Genomic DNA, 14,864 nt, shown 5'->3' with positions numbered 1-14,864 from the left:
GAGATCACGCCACTGCACTCCAGACTGGGTGACAGAATGAAACGCTGTCTCAAAAAAAAAAAAAAAAAAAAAGGTTCAAGAACTCAGGCTTGTTTAAAACAATAAATAAAAAGAAGGAGAAGGAAAAGGGTCTGGATATGATAGCTTATGCCTGTAAGCCCAGCACTTTGTGAGGTCAAGGCGAGAAGATTGCTTGACCTCAGGAGTTCAAGACCATCCTGAGGAACCTAGCAAGACCTCATTTCTACTAAAAACCAAAAACAATAGCTGAGTGTGATGGCACACACCTGTAGTCTCAACTACTTAGGAGGCTGAGGTGGGAGGATCACTTGAGCCTGGGAGATTGAGGCTGCAGTGAGCTTGATCATGCCAGTGTACTCCAGCCTGGGTGACAGAGCAAAACCTCGTATCAATAACAACAACAAAAAAAAAAAAAGGAAAAAAAGAAGCAAAGCACCTCATGTGTATGGCACCTCATGTGTAAATCCTTCACAGGGAATTAATTAAACAAAGGTGTGAATACCAGAAGCTGGGATCACTGGGGGCCATCGTAGAGGAGTAATTTATAATAAAAAACACACACGACTTCTGACTTCAAGGTTTTATTGCACAGCAGCAGAATATTTCTTTCTTGCCTAGGTTCTCTTTTTTTCTCTCTCAGAGCCTCTTCCCCCATAGAAGAAGATTCATACATTTGCTTACCTCACAGGCATTTGGTAGCCAAACATTCAAAGATAGCAAGGGATGGATGTTAGGCATTCAAGTTGGAAGTCCTGCCAGTTACTTCTCCTATCTACTGGGGTTTATGATCAAGAGGACTGCACACTCCAGAAGCCAGATGGGAAATGAGACAGCACTTTATTAAAAGCAAAGAAATCCCAACACCAGGCTCTGGTATAAAGGATGGTTCTTGGCTTCTACTCTTCCCTACTCCCTTCTCTTTCTAGGCAGGTTCACAGAAAAGCCTGGAGTCCACTAACCAGCTAGCTGCCTAGTGGGGAACGTTACAGGAGGAGAGGAGGAAGACTGGCCCTGCCACTAGGAGGCAGACCCCAGCCTGGAGCTCTGACCACATGAAGATGGTTTGGTAGGGAGTGACCACACACAGTCCTGTGCATTCAGCTCCGTAATACAGTAACCGCCCTCTAGGAATCCGGCAGGCTCCCGCTCTGTCCATCAAGGCCCCGTTGCTGGATGAGGAGCGAGTAAGGGCTGGGGAGATCCCTCCTTCTATGGTAGACTCTTTGAGCCTTTGTATTGAAAGTCTTATCTTTCAAGAACCCTGAGAAGAGAATGGAAATGTTTACACATTGTATCCACTATTGATAAGAAGCTGTGGGGTTTTAGCAGTCGTTAGTTATCTAAACTCGTCCCCATAATATTTGAAAGGTAAAAATCTCCCTTTTTTGTGACAGATGGGAAAAATAAGCTTCCAAAATGTTAAATAATGCACCCAAATTATAAACGAGTGAAAAAGCTGCAATTTGAATCAGATCCATGTTCTTTCCAGTAAATGGTACAGCCAATTGGCCTCAGCAGGAGGCCCTGCTCTCTGCAGTGTGGCTGCAGACTGGGGGATCCGCTGTACTTGGCATGGGAGCATCCTGAATGCTGGTCTCGAAAGCACCACTGAAAGGTCATTTCCAGACACACAGCTTGGCTTATTTCCAGGTCATCTCAAACTGATCCTATTTTCCATTTCTTGAAAGTACATCTGCCACCTACCCACCCACTTCCTAACAGTGACGTTGTTCATTCCGTGGTGACTACACGCTGTGATTTAAGGGCTCTGAAACTATTTTTGGCATCCAGTTTTTTGAGATGGTGAATTTTCTGTCATCTCTACTGTGATATCTGAAATGAGGTTTTTCTGAGGATTGGGGTGCTTGAGTGAGGACTTAGGTGGATTTGATTTGAATTAAGTACTTTTTTTTTTTTTTGAGATGAAGTCTCACTCAGTGTCCCAGCCTGGAGCGCACTGGTGCAATCACCACTCACTGCAACCTCCACTTCCTGGGTTCAAGCGATTCTCGTTCGAGCCTCCTGAGTAGCTGGGATTACAGACGCCCACCACCACACCAGGCTAATTTTTGTATTTTTAGCAAAGATGGGGTTTCACCATGTTGGCCAGCTGGTCTCAAACTACTGACCTCAAGTGATCTGCCTGCCTTGGCCTCCCAAATTTCTGGGATTGCAGGCGTGAGCCACCGTGCCTGTCTCAAGTCCATTTATATTTAGTCAGGAAGATGGCTTACTTTTTAAAATATAGAATTACACATTTATTTGATAAAATTATAATTATTAAAATACTGAAATAAAACAAGACTTCGTTTTTTGGGTTTTTTGTTGTTGTTGTTGTTGTTTGAGACAGAGTCTTGCTCTGTCTCCAGGCTGGAGTGCAGTGGTATGATCTCTGCTCACTGCAACGTCCACCTCCCGGGTTCAAGCGATTCTCCTGCCTCAGCCTCCTGAATAGCGGGGAGTACAGGTGCGCATCACCATGCCTAGCTAATGTTTGTATTTTTAATAAAGACCACATTGGCCAGGATAGTCTCGATATCCTGACCTCGTGACCAGAAAAATCTTTGAATGCTTATCACATTGATGACTTTTTTTAATTACCTTCTTGCAATAACATTTTTTCACTTTTACTTTCAATGCCATGGTTCTAAGCAAATGGATTAATGACAAAATGCCATTTGAACTGGACATCCATGTGTTACAAAGTATACAATCATAACATCCTCAGATGAAGGAGAGATGGTGGTGTGCTGTCCCACAAACATTTGAAATTGCATGTCTTTTCTAGGTACACAGCTATGAAACAATTGAAACGGATGTCATTTTCAAGGCAGTAGGGCAACTGCATTACTTTGGGGCATTTCCCCACCACTACATCTAGTGGTTTATCTCACGTTGCCAAAGCATGCATGATTTTCCCAGATAGATAAGAATTTTGTTGGGCTGTGGGCATTTGATGTTGATCACTTGCTTTGTTGGTGTCTCTCATTAGCTTTCCCTTTAATCCAGAGGTAAGCAGGCATTTTCCTATAAAGGACTAGAGAGTAATACTTTAGACTTTGAGGCCAATGGTCTCTATCACAACTCTCCTAGTATAACACTAAAGCTGCTGGCCAGGCGTGGTGGCTCACACCTGTAATCCTAGCACTTTGGGAGGCCAAGGCAGGTGGATCAGTTGAGGTCAAGAGTTCGAGACCAGCCTGACCAACATGGTGAAACCCTGTCTCTACTAAAAAAATGCAAAATTAGCCAGGTATGGTGATGCATACCTGTAATCCTGGCTACTTGGGGTGCTGAGGCAGGAGAATTGCTGGAACCCAGGAAGTGCAGGTTGCAGTGAGCTGAGATGGTGCCGTTGCGCTCCAGCCTAGGCAACAAGAGCGAAACTCCAACTCAAAAAAAAAGCTGCCATAGCCAGTATGTCAGGAATGAGTAAGGTTGTGGTCTAATAAAGCTTTATTAAAAAAAACAAAACAAGTAGTGGGCCAAATTTGGCCCACAGGCTGTAATTTGCCAATTCTTGCTAGACTATAAGCCTCCTAAGGACAGAAGCAAATGAGCCTCCTGTATGCCAGACTCTAGTAGGTGCTCGTGATGAACAAGAAAGATCAGTCCTCACCCTTGGTATCTTCAGTACCCTAACAGAGGGCTGGTTTGGTTTTGTGTACATGGTAAAATCTTGGGCAGTGGTTTTTGGATGGCCTCAAATGACTCAGACTCTAGGAATTTCCATCTTGTATGACTGCCGAACTTAGCTATTCATGTTTTCTCACATCATTGCCCTCAGTCTTTCATCCTTAGTTCAGCAACTTTGTGAATCTGTTACCATGTGGTGTATGTGACCTGTGCAAAGACAGTAAAGAAATTTGATGTATTTTCACTTTGAGCTGAGAAAGAAAGAAAGAAAGAAAGAAAGAAAGAAAGAAAGAAAGAAAGAAAGAGAAAGAGAAAGAGAAAGAGAAAGAGAAAGAGAAAGAGAAAGAGAAAGAGAAAGAAAGAGAAAGAGAAAGAAAGAGAAAGAAAGAGAAAGAAAGGAAGGAAGGAAGGAAGGAAGGAAGGAGGAAAGGAGGGAGGGAGGGATGAAGGAAGGGAGGGAGGGATGGAGGGAGGGAAGGAAAGGAAAGGAAAAGAAAGGAAAGGAAAGAAAGAACTTTGATGTAAGACAACTCTTGAGACCTTGAGGACTTTATTGAAAGTTGATTTGCTCTTTCCCCAGATCTTTCAGTGTCAGCTGTAGGCACTGAGTATTCACAGACAAATCTGTTCTTATAGAGCTTATGGTCTGGTGGGTGAGACAGATAAATAAAATGTTTACAAATTATTGTAAGTGCTAGGAAGGAAACAGAAATGTAAGTGTACACGGGGGCCAGTGGTAGCAGGAAGAGGAGGGCAGAATCCTCAATGCCATGAGTGGAGGAGGACACTGAAGTTGAGACCTAAAGAATGAGAAAGAGCAATTATGCAAGGAACTGGGAGAAGAGCATTCCAGGCACTAGGAAGAGCATATGCAAAGGCCCTGGGGCAGGAAAGGCTTTGCTTCCTTGAGGGGCTGAAAGCAGGGCCGTGGGGTTCAGGAGTAGTGAGCAAAGAGGAGGGTGTGGGAGTGTGCAGAGCCCTTAGAGCTGGGCAGAGAGTTTGGACTTAATCTAAAGTGATGGGAATCCATAGTGGATTAGTGCTAATCCACTTGGGCTGCCATAATAAAATGCCATACACTGGTTGACTTAAACAACAGCCATTTATTTTCTCACAGTTCTGCAGACTGGAAGTCCAGGACGGAGGTGCCAGCAGGGTTGGTTTCTGGAGAGGCCTCTCTTTGGCTTGTAATGGCTGCCATCCTGCTGTGTTCTCCCGTGGCCCTTCCTCTGTGTGCATGGAGAAGGAGCGATCATGTGTCTATTTCTCTTCTAAAGACACGAATCTGTGGCCGGGCACGACACTTTGGGAGGCTGAGGTGGGTGGATCACTTGAGGTCAGGAGTTCAAGACCAGCCTGGCCAACATGGTGAAACTCCATCTCTACTAAAAATATGAAAATTGGCTGGGCATGGTGGCGTGCATCTGTAATCCCAGCTACTCAGGAGGCTGAGGCAGGAGAATTGCTTGAACCCAGGAGGTGGAGGTTCCAGGAAGCGGAGATCACGCCACTGCACTCCAGACTGGGTGACAGAGCGAAACTCAGTCTCAAAAAAAAAAAAATAAAATAAAATAGAGACACCAGTCCTATTGGATTAGGCTCCACCCTGATGACCTCATTTAACCTTAACTACTTTCTTAAAGGAATTGTCTCCATGTAGTCACATTGAGGGGTGTTATGGCTTCAACATATTACTTTGGGGGCTATAATTCAATCCGTAACATCCAGGAAGGGTGTGAGCAGGAGAATAGCATGCCTCTGGTGGTCATGTGGAAGTGAATTGTGGGAAGTCTAGTTAGGGAGCTCTCGGAGCATTTCTAGGGAGAGATGATGGTGGCCATGGAGACACAGATGAGGGGACACATGGGAGGAGTGTTTGGGACAAAAAACTATTGCCTTTGCTGTTTCATAGCTTTATTTTATTTTATTTTAAAATTTAACTTAAATTTTATTTTTTTGAAGGCAAAGTTTCACTATTGTCGCCCAGGGATTACAGTGCTGGGATTACAGGCATGTGCCACCACACTTGGCTAATTTTTTTGTATTATTAGTAGAGATGGAGTTTCACCATGTTGGCCAGGCTGGTCTTGAACTCCTGATCTCAGGTGATCTACCTGCCTCGGCCTTCCAAAGTGCTGGGATTACAGACGTGAACCACTGTGCCCGGCCTGTTTCCTAGCTTTGATAGTTGACTTATCTGTTTTCCTAAACACTGGCAGTCAGTAAGTGGCTTTGTTCCCTGTGCCTGGTATAGTACTCTGCAGCTCACAGGTGTTTACTGGGTGCTGAGTAAATGCACACCTGTCTGCAGCGTCCTGAAGTGGCAGAGACATTATAAGGTTTTTAAATCCATACCATACACAGCACCTGACCTTAGGGACCATTAGACCTGGGAAAAACTTCTTTATGTCACTTAGGGCTTCGCAGAAGTGATTTCTCCCTATTTGTGTCTTTGGCACACTAAAATGACAGAGCCAAATCACTCCTGTGTGTGTCTGTGTTTCACACATGTGCACACTACAGGGAAGCTGAGTTGAGCACATTTCTTCACGTTCAGCGTAGAGCTCCCTGCCCCTGCTTCTCACTGAGCTGGTGCAGATGTGTGTGGGTGCTGAGTGGGCTGTGCAAGGCCTTGCTTGCTTTGAGTCATGGACATGTGGGTTGTCAAATCCATTCCTTAATGCTTGCTTCCTCTCTCAACCTCGAAGGGCTGGAGATGTCTTAATATCCAGATGCCTGTCAGTTTGGAAGCAATGATGAAAAAGACTACTTACATAATGTTTGTATAAAATGCGCTTAATGCCACAGAACCCTGAAAATGGCTAATAAAAAGCTGAGGTGGGAGGATCTCTTGGGGCCAGAAGTTTGAGACCAGCCTGAGCAACACAGGGAGAGCCTACCTCTTAAAAAAAAAAAAAAAAAAAAAAAAAAAAAAAAAAAGTTATGGTGGCTTATGCTTCTAGTCCTAGTTACTCGGGAGGCTGACGAGGCACGGGTAGGAGGATTGCTGGAGCCCACGGATTCAAGACTGTAGTAGTCCGGTCGCGGCGGCTCATGCCTATAATCCCAGCACTTTGGGAGGCCGCGGCAGGGGGATCATCACAAGTTCAAGAGATCAAGACCATCCTGGCCAACATGGGGAAAACCCATCTCTACTAAATATACAAAAATGATCTGAGCGTGGTGGTGGGCGCCTGTAATCCCAGTTACTCGGGAGGAAAATCGCTAAAAAAAAAAAAAAAAAGAGTGTAGTGAGCTAGGATCATGCCACTGCACTGCAGCCTGGGTAGCAGAGTGAAACCTTGTCTCAGAAAACAAACAATGGTTTGTGTCATCCCAGATGAAAAAAAAAAAGAAAACCAACCAAAAAACAAAAAAATTAAAACTCCCCAATGGTACAGCTTTAAGAAATTAAAAAAAGAAGAAGAAGTGGGGAGAAACAAGGCCTGCTGTGGTGGCTCATGCTTGTAATCCCAGCTCTTTGGGAGGCTGAGGGAGGTAGAGTACTTGAGCCTAGGAATTTGAGACCTGCCTGGGCAACATGGCAAAACCCTGTCTCTTCTAAAAACACAAAAATTAGCTGGATGTGGTGGCTTGTACCTGTAGTTTCAACTACTCAGGAGGCTGAGAATTGCTGAGGCCAGGAGGCTATAATGAGGCGGGGCGGGGTGGGGGAGGGAAGGAGAAGGCTAAAATGGTAAATTTTATGTTACATATATTTTACAACAATAAAAACTATTTTCATGTGGTAACTTCAGAGTCACCTTGTTATAGATATATAATGACTGTAGTAACCAAAACATAGTATTGGCAAAACAAAACAAAACAATACAGACAGGTAAGCCAATGGAACAGAATAGAGAACCCAGAAATAAATCCCCACATGCAAAAGAATGAAACTGGACCCCTGTCTCACCATATACAAAAGTCAATTCAAGATGGATTAAAGACTTAAATGGGACCAGGTGTGGTGACTCATGCCTATAATTCTAGCCAATGTTGGAGGATCAGTTGACCCAGGAATTCAAGACCAGTCTGGACAATGTAGTGAGACTCCATCTCCACAATTAATCAATCAATCAATAGGCCAGCCAGGCATGGTAGCATGTGCTTGTAGTCCCAGCTACTTGGGATGCTGAGGCAGGAAGATCCTTTGAGCCCAACAGTTTAATGTTGCAGTGATCTATAATCGTCCTACTATACCCTAACCTGGGTGACAGAGTGAAACCCTGATTCTCTATTGAAAAAAAAAAAAAAAAAAACTTTTTACTAAAAGAAAACATAGGAAAACATTTCAGGACATTGGTCTTGGCAAAGATTTTATGGCTAAGACCTCAAAAGCAGAGGCAACAACAACGCAAAAGTAGACAAAGAGCACTATATTAAACTAAAAAGCTTCTACACAGCCAGGGAAGCAATCAACAGAGTGAAGTATTTCCTGTTGAATAGGACAAAATATTTGCAAATTATTCATCCAACTAGGGACTAGTATCCAGAATGTACAAGGAACTCAACTCAAAAGCAAATAATACCTGCAGCCATAAAAAAGAATGAGTTTATGTCCTTTGCAGGGACATGGATGAAGCTGGAAGCCATCATTCTCAGCAAACTGGCACAGGAACAGAAAACCAAGGACTGCATGTTCTCACTCATAAGCAGGAGTTGAACAATGAGAACACATGGACACAGGGAGGGGAACATCACACACTGGGTCCTGTCTGGAGGTGGGGGACAAAGGGAGGGAGAGCATTAGGACAAATACTTAATGCATGCGGGGCTTAACACCTAGATGATGGGTTGATGGGTGCAGCAAACCACCATGGCACATGTGTATCTATGTAACAAACCTGCATGTTCTGCACATGTATCCTAAAACCTAAAAACTTAGTAGGGATTAATAACCCAGGATGCAGGAAAAAAAGAAAAAAAAAACTGTAGGGAAATTTAGATTTAACATGGTGATACTGAGTTAGTAGAAAAGATGACTTTTAAAAAATTTAGATCCATTTAATAAATAATTTTAAAATAGTATAAACCATGAAAGTATATGTACTTCCAGAAAAGTGTAACCAATGAAACTGTAAGTACTGCCAGGAAAGCTTGTGTTTGCTACTGAAAAGCTACGGCCAGAGGTAAACACTATGGACTTGGGGAATGAATATTCTTTGAAGGCATAAGATAATGGCAGGAGGTGCTGAGAACCAGTAGTGCTAGGAACTTTGCATCCGTGACTATACGGCTCTTTAGAACTGTGCCACAGTACAGCATCATGCAATAGAATCCAAGTTTTCTTTGCAATAATGAGTGCCAGCAATATTTAAAAATAACGATAATACCATTTAAAAGTAGGCAAAGGAAATGAATAGACATTTTTTAAAAGAAAACATATAGATCACCAAGAAGCATATGAAAAATTAATGGCTAATGTTTATTGAGTACTTAATGCAGGCTAGATACTGAATTGAGCATTTTGCATGCATCAGCTCACTTAAAATAATGTATGTCCCATTCTGGCCAACATGATGAAACCCCGTCTCTACTGAAAATACAAAAATTAGCCAGGTGTGGTGGTACATACCTGTAATCCCACCTACTCAGGAGGCTGAGTCAGGAGAATTGCTTGAACCCAGGAGGCAGAGTTTGCAGTGAGCTGAGACCGCACCACTGCACTCCAGCCTAGGCAACAGAGCAAGACTTCATCTCAAAAAAATTAATGTATGTGAATTGCTAAAATTTTGGAAAATGAACAAATGTGTGTATGAATAACCTGGTGTATTCTATGTATACGGCCTTATAACTTACCTAGTAACTTCATGCCATCATTAATGTGATGTCATCAAATACTTTCTGATCATCTACATTGTTGTACATTATCCTATAATATGAGATGCCACAATTTATTTACACTGACAACAATTATATACTCAGCTTGCTTTGGCTCTCGCCGTTTTACATAATGCTTGGAAAAAATCCTCATATAAATATTTGAAATTTTCCTAGGGGTCCATTTGTGAATATAAAAATTGTTTTAGAGGGCTAAGATTTGGTGCCAAACACGCAATTAGCTATATAGTTCTACTTGATGCAATTTTTGCTCAATTAAAATCTATCATAAACCATAATACAAAAATAGAACATAGACCTCTCCTTATGAAGCAGTTGTTTTTGCCTTAAGTTTTTAATAATTATTATGCAAGTTATTTAGCATTCCAATGTTTTGATTTTTCTCCTCTGCGGAGTAGGAATAACAATAATACTGTTATTCATCATGGTGGTGTGGGAAGTTTCAATGAGCCCATGTCTATAAAGTGCTTAGTGTGAGGCTTGGCATGCAGTTAACACAAAATAAATATGAGCTGCTATTATTAAAATACTGACTACATGGCACTGTGATGCTCATGTAAATGCCAGCCTGTGTTTCCGTAACTGAGGTGTTCGTGTAAATATTTTCCTAAAATAAATATAACTAAGGTTGTTCTTCTCACTTGTATAGAGTCATCTTATTCAGTAGATGCTCAAACACAAATTTTGGATACAGACTGGGCAGTGGCAGTTCAGAGAATAGAAGGTCCAGGGAAGGCTGGGCGCAGTGGCTCACGCCCGTAACCCCAGCACTTTGGGAGGCCGAGGAGGGAGGATCACCTGAGGTCGGGAGTTGGAGACCAGCCTGACCAACGTGGAGAAACCCTGTCTCCACTAAAAATACAAAAATTAGCTGGACATGGTGGTGCATGCCTGTAATCCCAGCTACTTGGGAGGCTGAGGCAGGAGAATCGCTTGACGTAGGGAGGCAGAGGTGGCGATGAGCCAAGATCGCACCATTGCACTCCCGCCTGGGCAATAAGAGCAAAACAGCATCTCAAAAAAAAAGAAAGGCTAAGGAGTGTTCCTGGGTAGTCAGTAAACTTGGAAGATCTAAGGTTATATTAAAAATGTTGTATCAGAACAAAGGCTCAGAATGTTAGTGTTAGCAGAAACCAGATATCTTAGAGCAGTGGTTTCTCAACTTTGCCAGCAATCCGCAGTAAGAAATTCAATTCTATTAACACCCACAATGCAAATAAATGTGTGAAGGTGTCAAACTATTTTATCAAGCAGTACTTATTCTTACTATATGTGCTGTAATCTGATATTTTGTAGTCTGTTTCATTTTAATGTTGATTGTTACCTACTAAATTTATTTCACTGGGGAGAGACCCCCTAATTTGAAATATCGCCTTAAAATATATACACTGTTGTTTAAAAGGTTTGCAGCTTCATATTTTTAAAAAATCTTACCCAAGCATTTCATCAATACTGAATGGTTTTGTTCTTGTTTGCATGATAAGTTGAATTTGGGGGTATTATTCCGGAGTATTTACATGTTAGTAAAACAATGTTCTGTGAAAGGGGCATTGTAACAGGATGTAGGCAGGATTCAATGAAAAACTGGGCAAGAGTCATCATAATTCACTCTGGTTTCTCTTTCCTTTCAAGCAGGTAGTTCCAATTTGCCAGCAGAATGAGTACAGAAAGAGACTCAGAAACGACATTTGATGAGGATTCTCAGCCTAATGATGAAGTGGTTCCCTACAGTGATGATGAAACAGAAGATGAACTTGATGACCAGGGTTCTGCTGTTGAACCAGAACAAAATCGAGTCAACAAGGAAGCAGAGGAGAACCAGGAGCCAGTCAGGAAAGGTAACCGCGGGAAGTCCTGGTGACGAAGTCACTTAGAAATCTTCTTGTGGGTCATGGTCACACGTGCCAAAGATGATCAAATCAGTCCATTTTGTGTGGTCTAGGAGGGAATCTTCTCTGATCTCTTCCTAGGATGTGACTGAGAGAATGGTGGATGGGCTTGGACAAGTACCCATTGTCCTCAGTATGAAGGGCTGGGAGAGCATATCTGACAAGTTCTGCGGAGAAAACACATTAAGATCTTTGTTAGTGTGTATATTCTTTTCTTTGAGAGACAGGGTCTCAGTGTGTCTCCCTGATGGAGTGCAGTGGTGTGAACTTGGCTCATTGTAGCCTTGATCTCCTTGACTCAAACAATCCCTCTTACCTCAACCTTCTGAGTAGCTGGGACTATAGGCATATGCCAACATATCCAGCTTGTGGTGTGTGTGTGTGTGTGAAGATATTTCGCTATGTTGCCCAGGCTGGTTTCAAACTCCTGGGCTCAAGGGATCTGCCCATCTCAGTCTCTCAAACTGCTGGCATTATAGGTGTGAGCTACAATGCCTAGACAGCATATATATTCTCAAAACGTTGTTATATGTGCAAGAATCTATATGTTACTGCACCCAGAAATCTTTATAGAATACATATCGATCAATCTTTGGATGTTAACTATTGGTATTGTTAAATTATCGGCATAAGATATATAAATAAGTACCCTTAGTGTGTTTGTGTGTGTGTGTGTGTGTGTGTGTGTGTGTGTGTGTGTGTGTGTGTGGTCTGTTCAGGGTCAGGCCAGGTCTGTTCAGGATCATCACAGGCAGGTTCTGTGCTGACCAAGGCCAGCAGCATTTTTCTGCAAAGGGCCAGCAAGTAAACATTTTAGGCTTCGTGGACTACATGGTCTCTGCCAATATTGTGTGTAAATGGCCATAGACAATACATCACTGAGTGTAGTAAAACTTGCCTTGCTTTTACCATAACCCCTTTTCATTTGCGGCTTTTCTATTTCATCTCCTACTGGTGCTCCCACCCTGGCAAACAGATGTGGGCTGCTCTTGCAGCTCTTCTCCATGAGCAAGCTAAGACTCTGGACCCCAGATTTGATATCAGGCTGATATCATAGTGATCCCTCAAATTCCAGCTGAATAATCTTAGTGTCACATTCACAGAAGTCATTATCATAGCGTTCTGGTTTCAGCCCCCTAGACACGCCTCCCTGCAGCCTTAGAGTAGCCTCGAATTTTAGCTGGTTTTTCCGAGGTCTCTGTTACTGCCATTCTGCCCTTATAGGCTTTCTAGCCTCTTTTTCCCCCATGCCAAACCCAGCCCTCTAGTCTCTCCTTCTTGGGTTCTGCTACCTAAATGAGATATTTTTTTTCCAACAATTTTCACCTGTAGAAAAAGTGACATGCCATGAAATCCATGTCTGCAATGATTCTTCCTGTTCTGGTGACAGAATCTCCCCTGCGGGGAGAGTCCTAGTGTGAAGAGTGCATGTACCCATGGGAGCCCCATCTCACCCAAATTTGGGGAAGCCCTTGACTCGTGTATGTTGTTTGTCCCCTACCTTTCCGTAGCAAACATTTAGATGCATTACCTCTTAGAGTGGGTTTCTGGTTGTAATTTCAAGCTGTTGAGGATTGAGCTTAAGTGCCTTCTGCCCTGAAGCAGAAGGTACTAAAATCATGATACTTGACCAAACTTAAAACGGAATTCCTGCCAGGCACAGTGGCTAACGCCTATAATCCCAGCAGTTTGGGAGGCTGAGGCAGGTTGATCACCTGAGGTCAGGAGCTCAAGACCAGGCGGAAGTTGCAGTGAGCCGAGATGGTACCATCGTACTCCATACTCCAGTCTGGACAAAAAGAACAAAACTCTGTCTCAAAAAAAAAAAAAAAAAAAAAAGAAATCCCACCAATCTGAACAGGAAGTTGGCCTCTGTCATAACAGGTCCAGACTGGATATGGGTGAACTGGCTAAAGCTGAAGCAGCCAGACAAGTTACAAGGGAGTTCTAGTTGATCGCCCAAACTGAATAAAACATGCTTCTTCCTCATTCCTTCCCCCTAGCGGCACTGCTTAGTCTCCTATCACAGTTTTGGAATCTCTACCAAATGTAGATATCTGGGATGGCAGGCGTATTGGCTCCAGGGGGTCGAGGGTCAACTTTGCTCTTGGTGCTTGGTAGCACGCCATCAGACGTGTGGTCCGGGACATAGCAAAGGGACCAGGATTGGGTGCCTGCAGAAATGTCAGAGAAGCATGTAGTGGATAGAAACTCTCACCTCTGCTTTTTTCCAACTCTGCCTGCCCATTCTGGTGGTGAGGGTCCTTTCCTGATCATTTAGTTTGCAGGGCATATGTTTTGCAGATTTCTACCCTTGGCACATAGGCATTAAAGGAGCTCAGTCTTGGCCAGGCACGGTGGCTCACCCCTGTAAATCCCAGCACTTTGGGAAGCTGAGGCAGTTGGGTCACCTGAGGTCAGGAGTTTGAGACCAGCCTGGCCAACATAGTGAAACCCCATCTCTACTAAAAATACAAAAATTAGCCAGGCATGGTGGCACACACCTATAATCCCAGCTACTGGAGAGGGTGAGGCAGGAAAATCGCTTGAACCTGAAAAGTGGAGGTTGCAGTGAACTGAGATCCCACCACTGCTCTCCATCCTGGGTAACAGAGCGAAACTCTGTCTCAAAAAAAAAAAAAAAAAAAAAAGTTTGGTCTTGAATCTTCGTAGTCTTTTCAAAGAGTGGTTTATATTCCTGGGTGATATGGGTGGTTCTTGCTTCTCAAAACCTATGTCAAATGATTGCCTGTGACTTTTTACAAAAATTCTTATTCTAATACCTCTCTGTGCCCTTCCCAAGCATACAGATGATACTCAGTAAATGCTAGACCTCTTTCCTCCCATTTCACGCCTGCCCTGCATCCCTCACAGCCAATCAGCTTCCCCTCTTTCCTCCCTTCCTCTCTTCATCCCTCTTTCCTCCTCTTTCCTTTCCCACCATATTGTCATTAGGGGAATTTCCCGATTAAGGTCCGTGTCACCCTAACTTCTCTTTCTTTTTTCTTCTTTTTTTTTTTTAATCTGTCTTTCTTGACATTTCACATCTTGAATAATTTGCTTCAGAGGATCAGTTCTTCAGGACATCAGAGCCTGAGTCACCCTTCAAGGTAGCAGCAGGCTGGTAATGCCAGGGACCAGTACCCGTTCCAGGAAAGCACCGCCTAAGAGGCTGAACGTTTCTTTGATGATATCATTGTAACACAGAAAGTTGCTGTCTTTTTTTTTTTTTTTAAAGAAAGGAAATGCCCTAGCCCAACTGAGTTTTCCTGTTAAACAAGTGCTTTGAGAGACCCATTCAGAGTACTTTTCAGTCAGAGGACCCTTATTGTGTTTTGTGAGAAGGAAGGACAGGAACAAACATGCTGTTACAATGTGCCATGGAGAAAGATAAGCCCATAAAGTTCAAATCAAGTAACTTTACCCTTTGTGTTAAAGATTGAGCAAAGATTCCAGGTGCGGTGGCTCACGCCT

At 43.1% G+C, this 14,864-nt stretch overlaps 1 protein-coding gene across 2 annotated transcripts in view; it reads left to right on the top strand.

The window, feature by feature from the left end:
• ATP8B1 (ATPase phospholipid transporting 8B1) overlaps window positions 1-14,864 on the top strand; it is a 152,352-nt gene that overhangs the window by 68,388 nt on the left and 69,100 nt on the right. The window contains exon 2 of one of the 2 annotated variants that reach the window (XM_017528793.2): window positions 11,137-11,339. In XM_017528793.2, the coding sequence (XP_017384282.1) occupies window positions 11,159-11,339 (181 nt within the window). In that variant the 5' untranslated portion in view covers window positions 11,137-11,158. Of the gene's footprint in view, window positions 1-11,133; window positions 11,340-14,864 lie in introns of both variants that reach the window. The other variant, XM_017528794.2, reaches the window with a different exon arrangement.

Source organism: Cebus imitator, unplaced genomic scaffold (genome assembly GCF_001604975.1).
Source record: "Cebus imitator isolate Cc_AM_T3 unplaced genomic scaffold, Cebus_imitator-1.0 Scaffold55, whole genome shotgun sequence".
In the NCBI taxonomy this organism is placed as follows: domain Eukaryota; kingdom Metazoa; phylum Chordata; class Mammalia; order Primates; family Cebidae; genus Cebus; species Cebus imitator.
The sequence above is the reverse complement of the archived record's forward strand: the minus strand, read 5'-3'. Positions and strand labels throughout refer to the sequence as shown.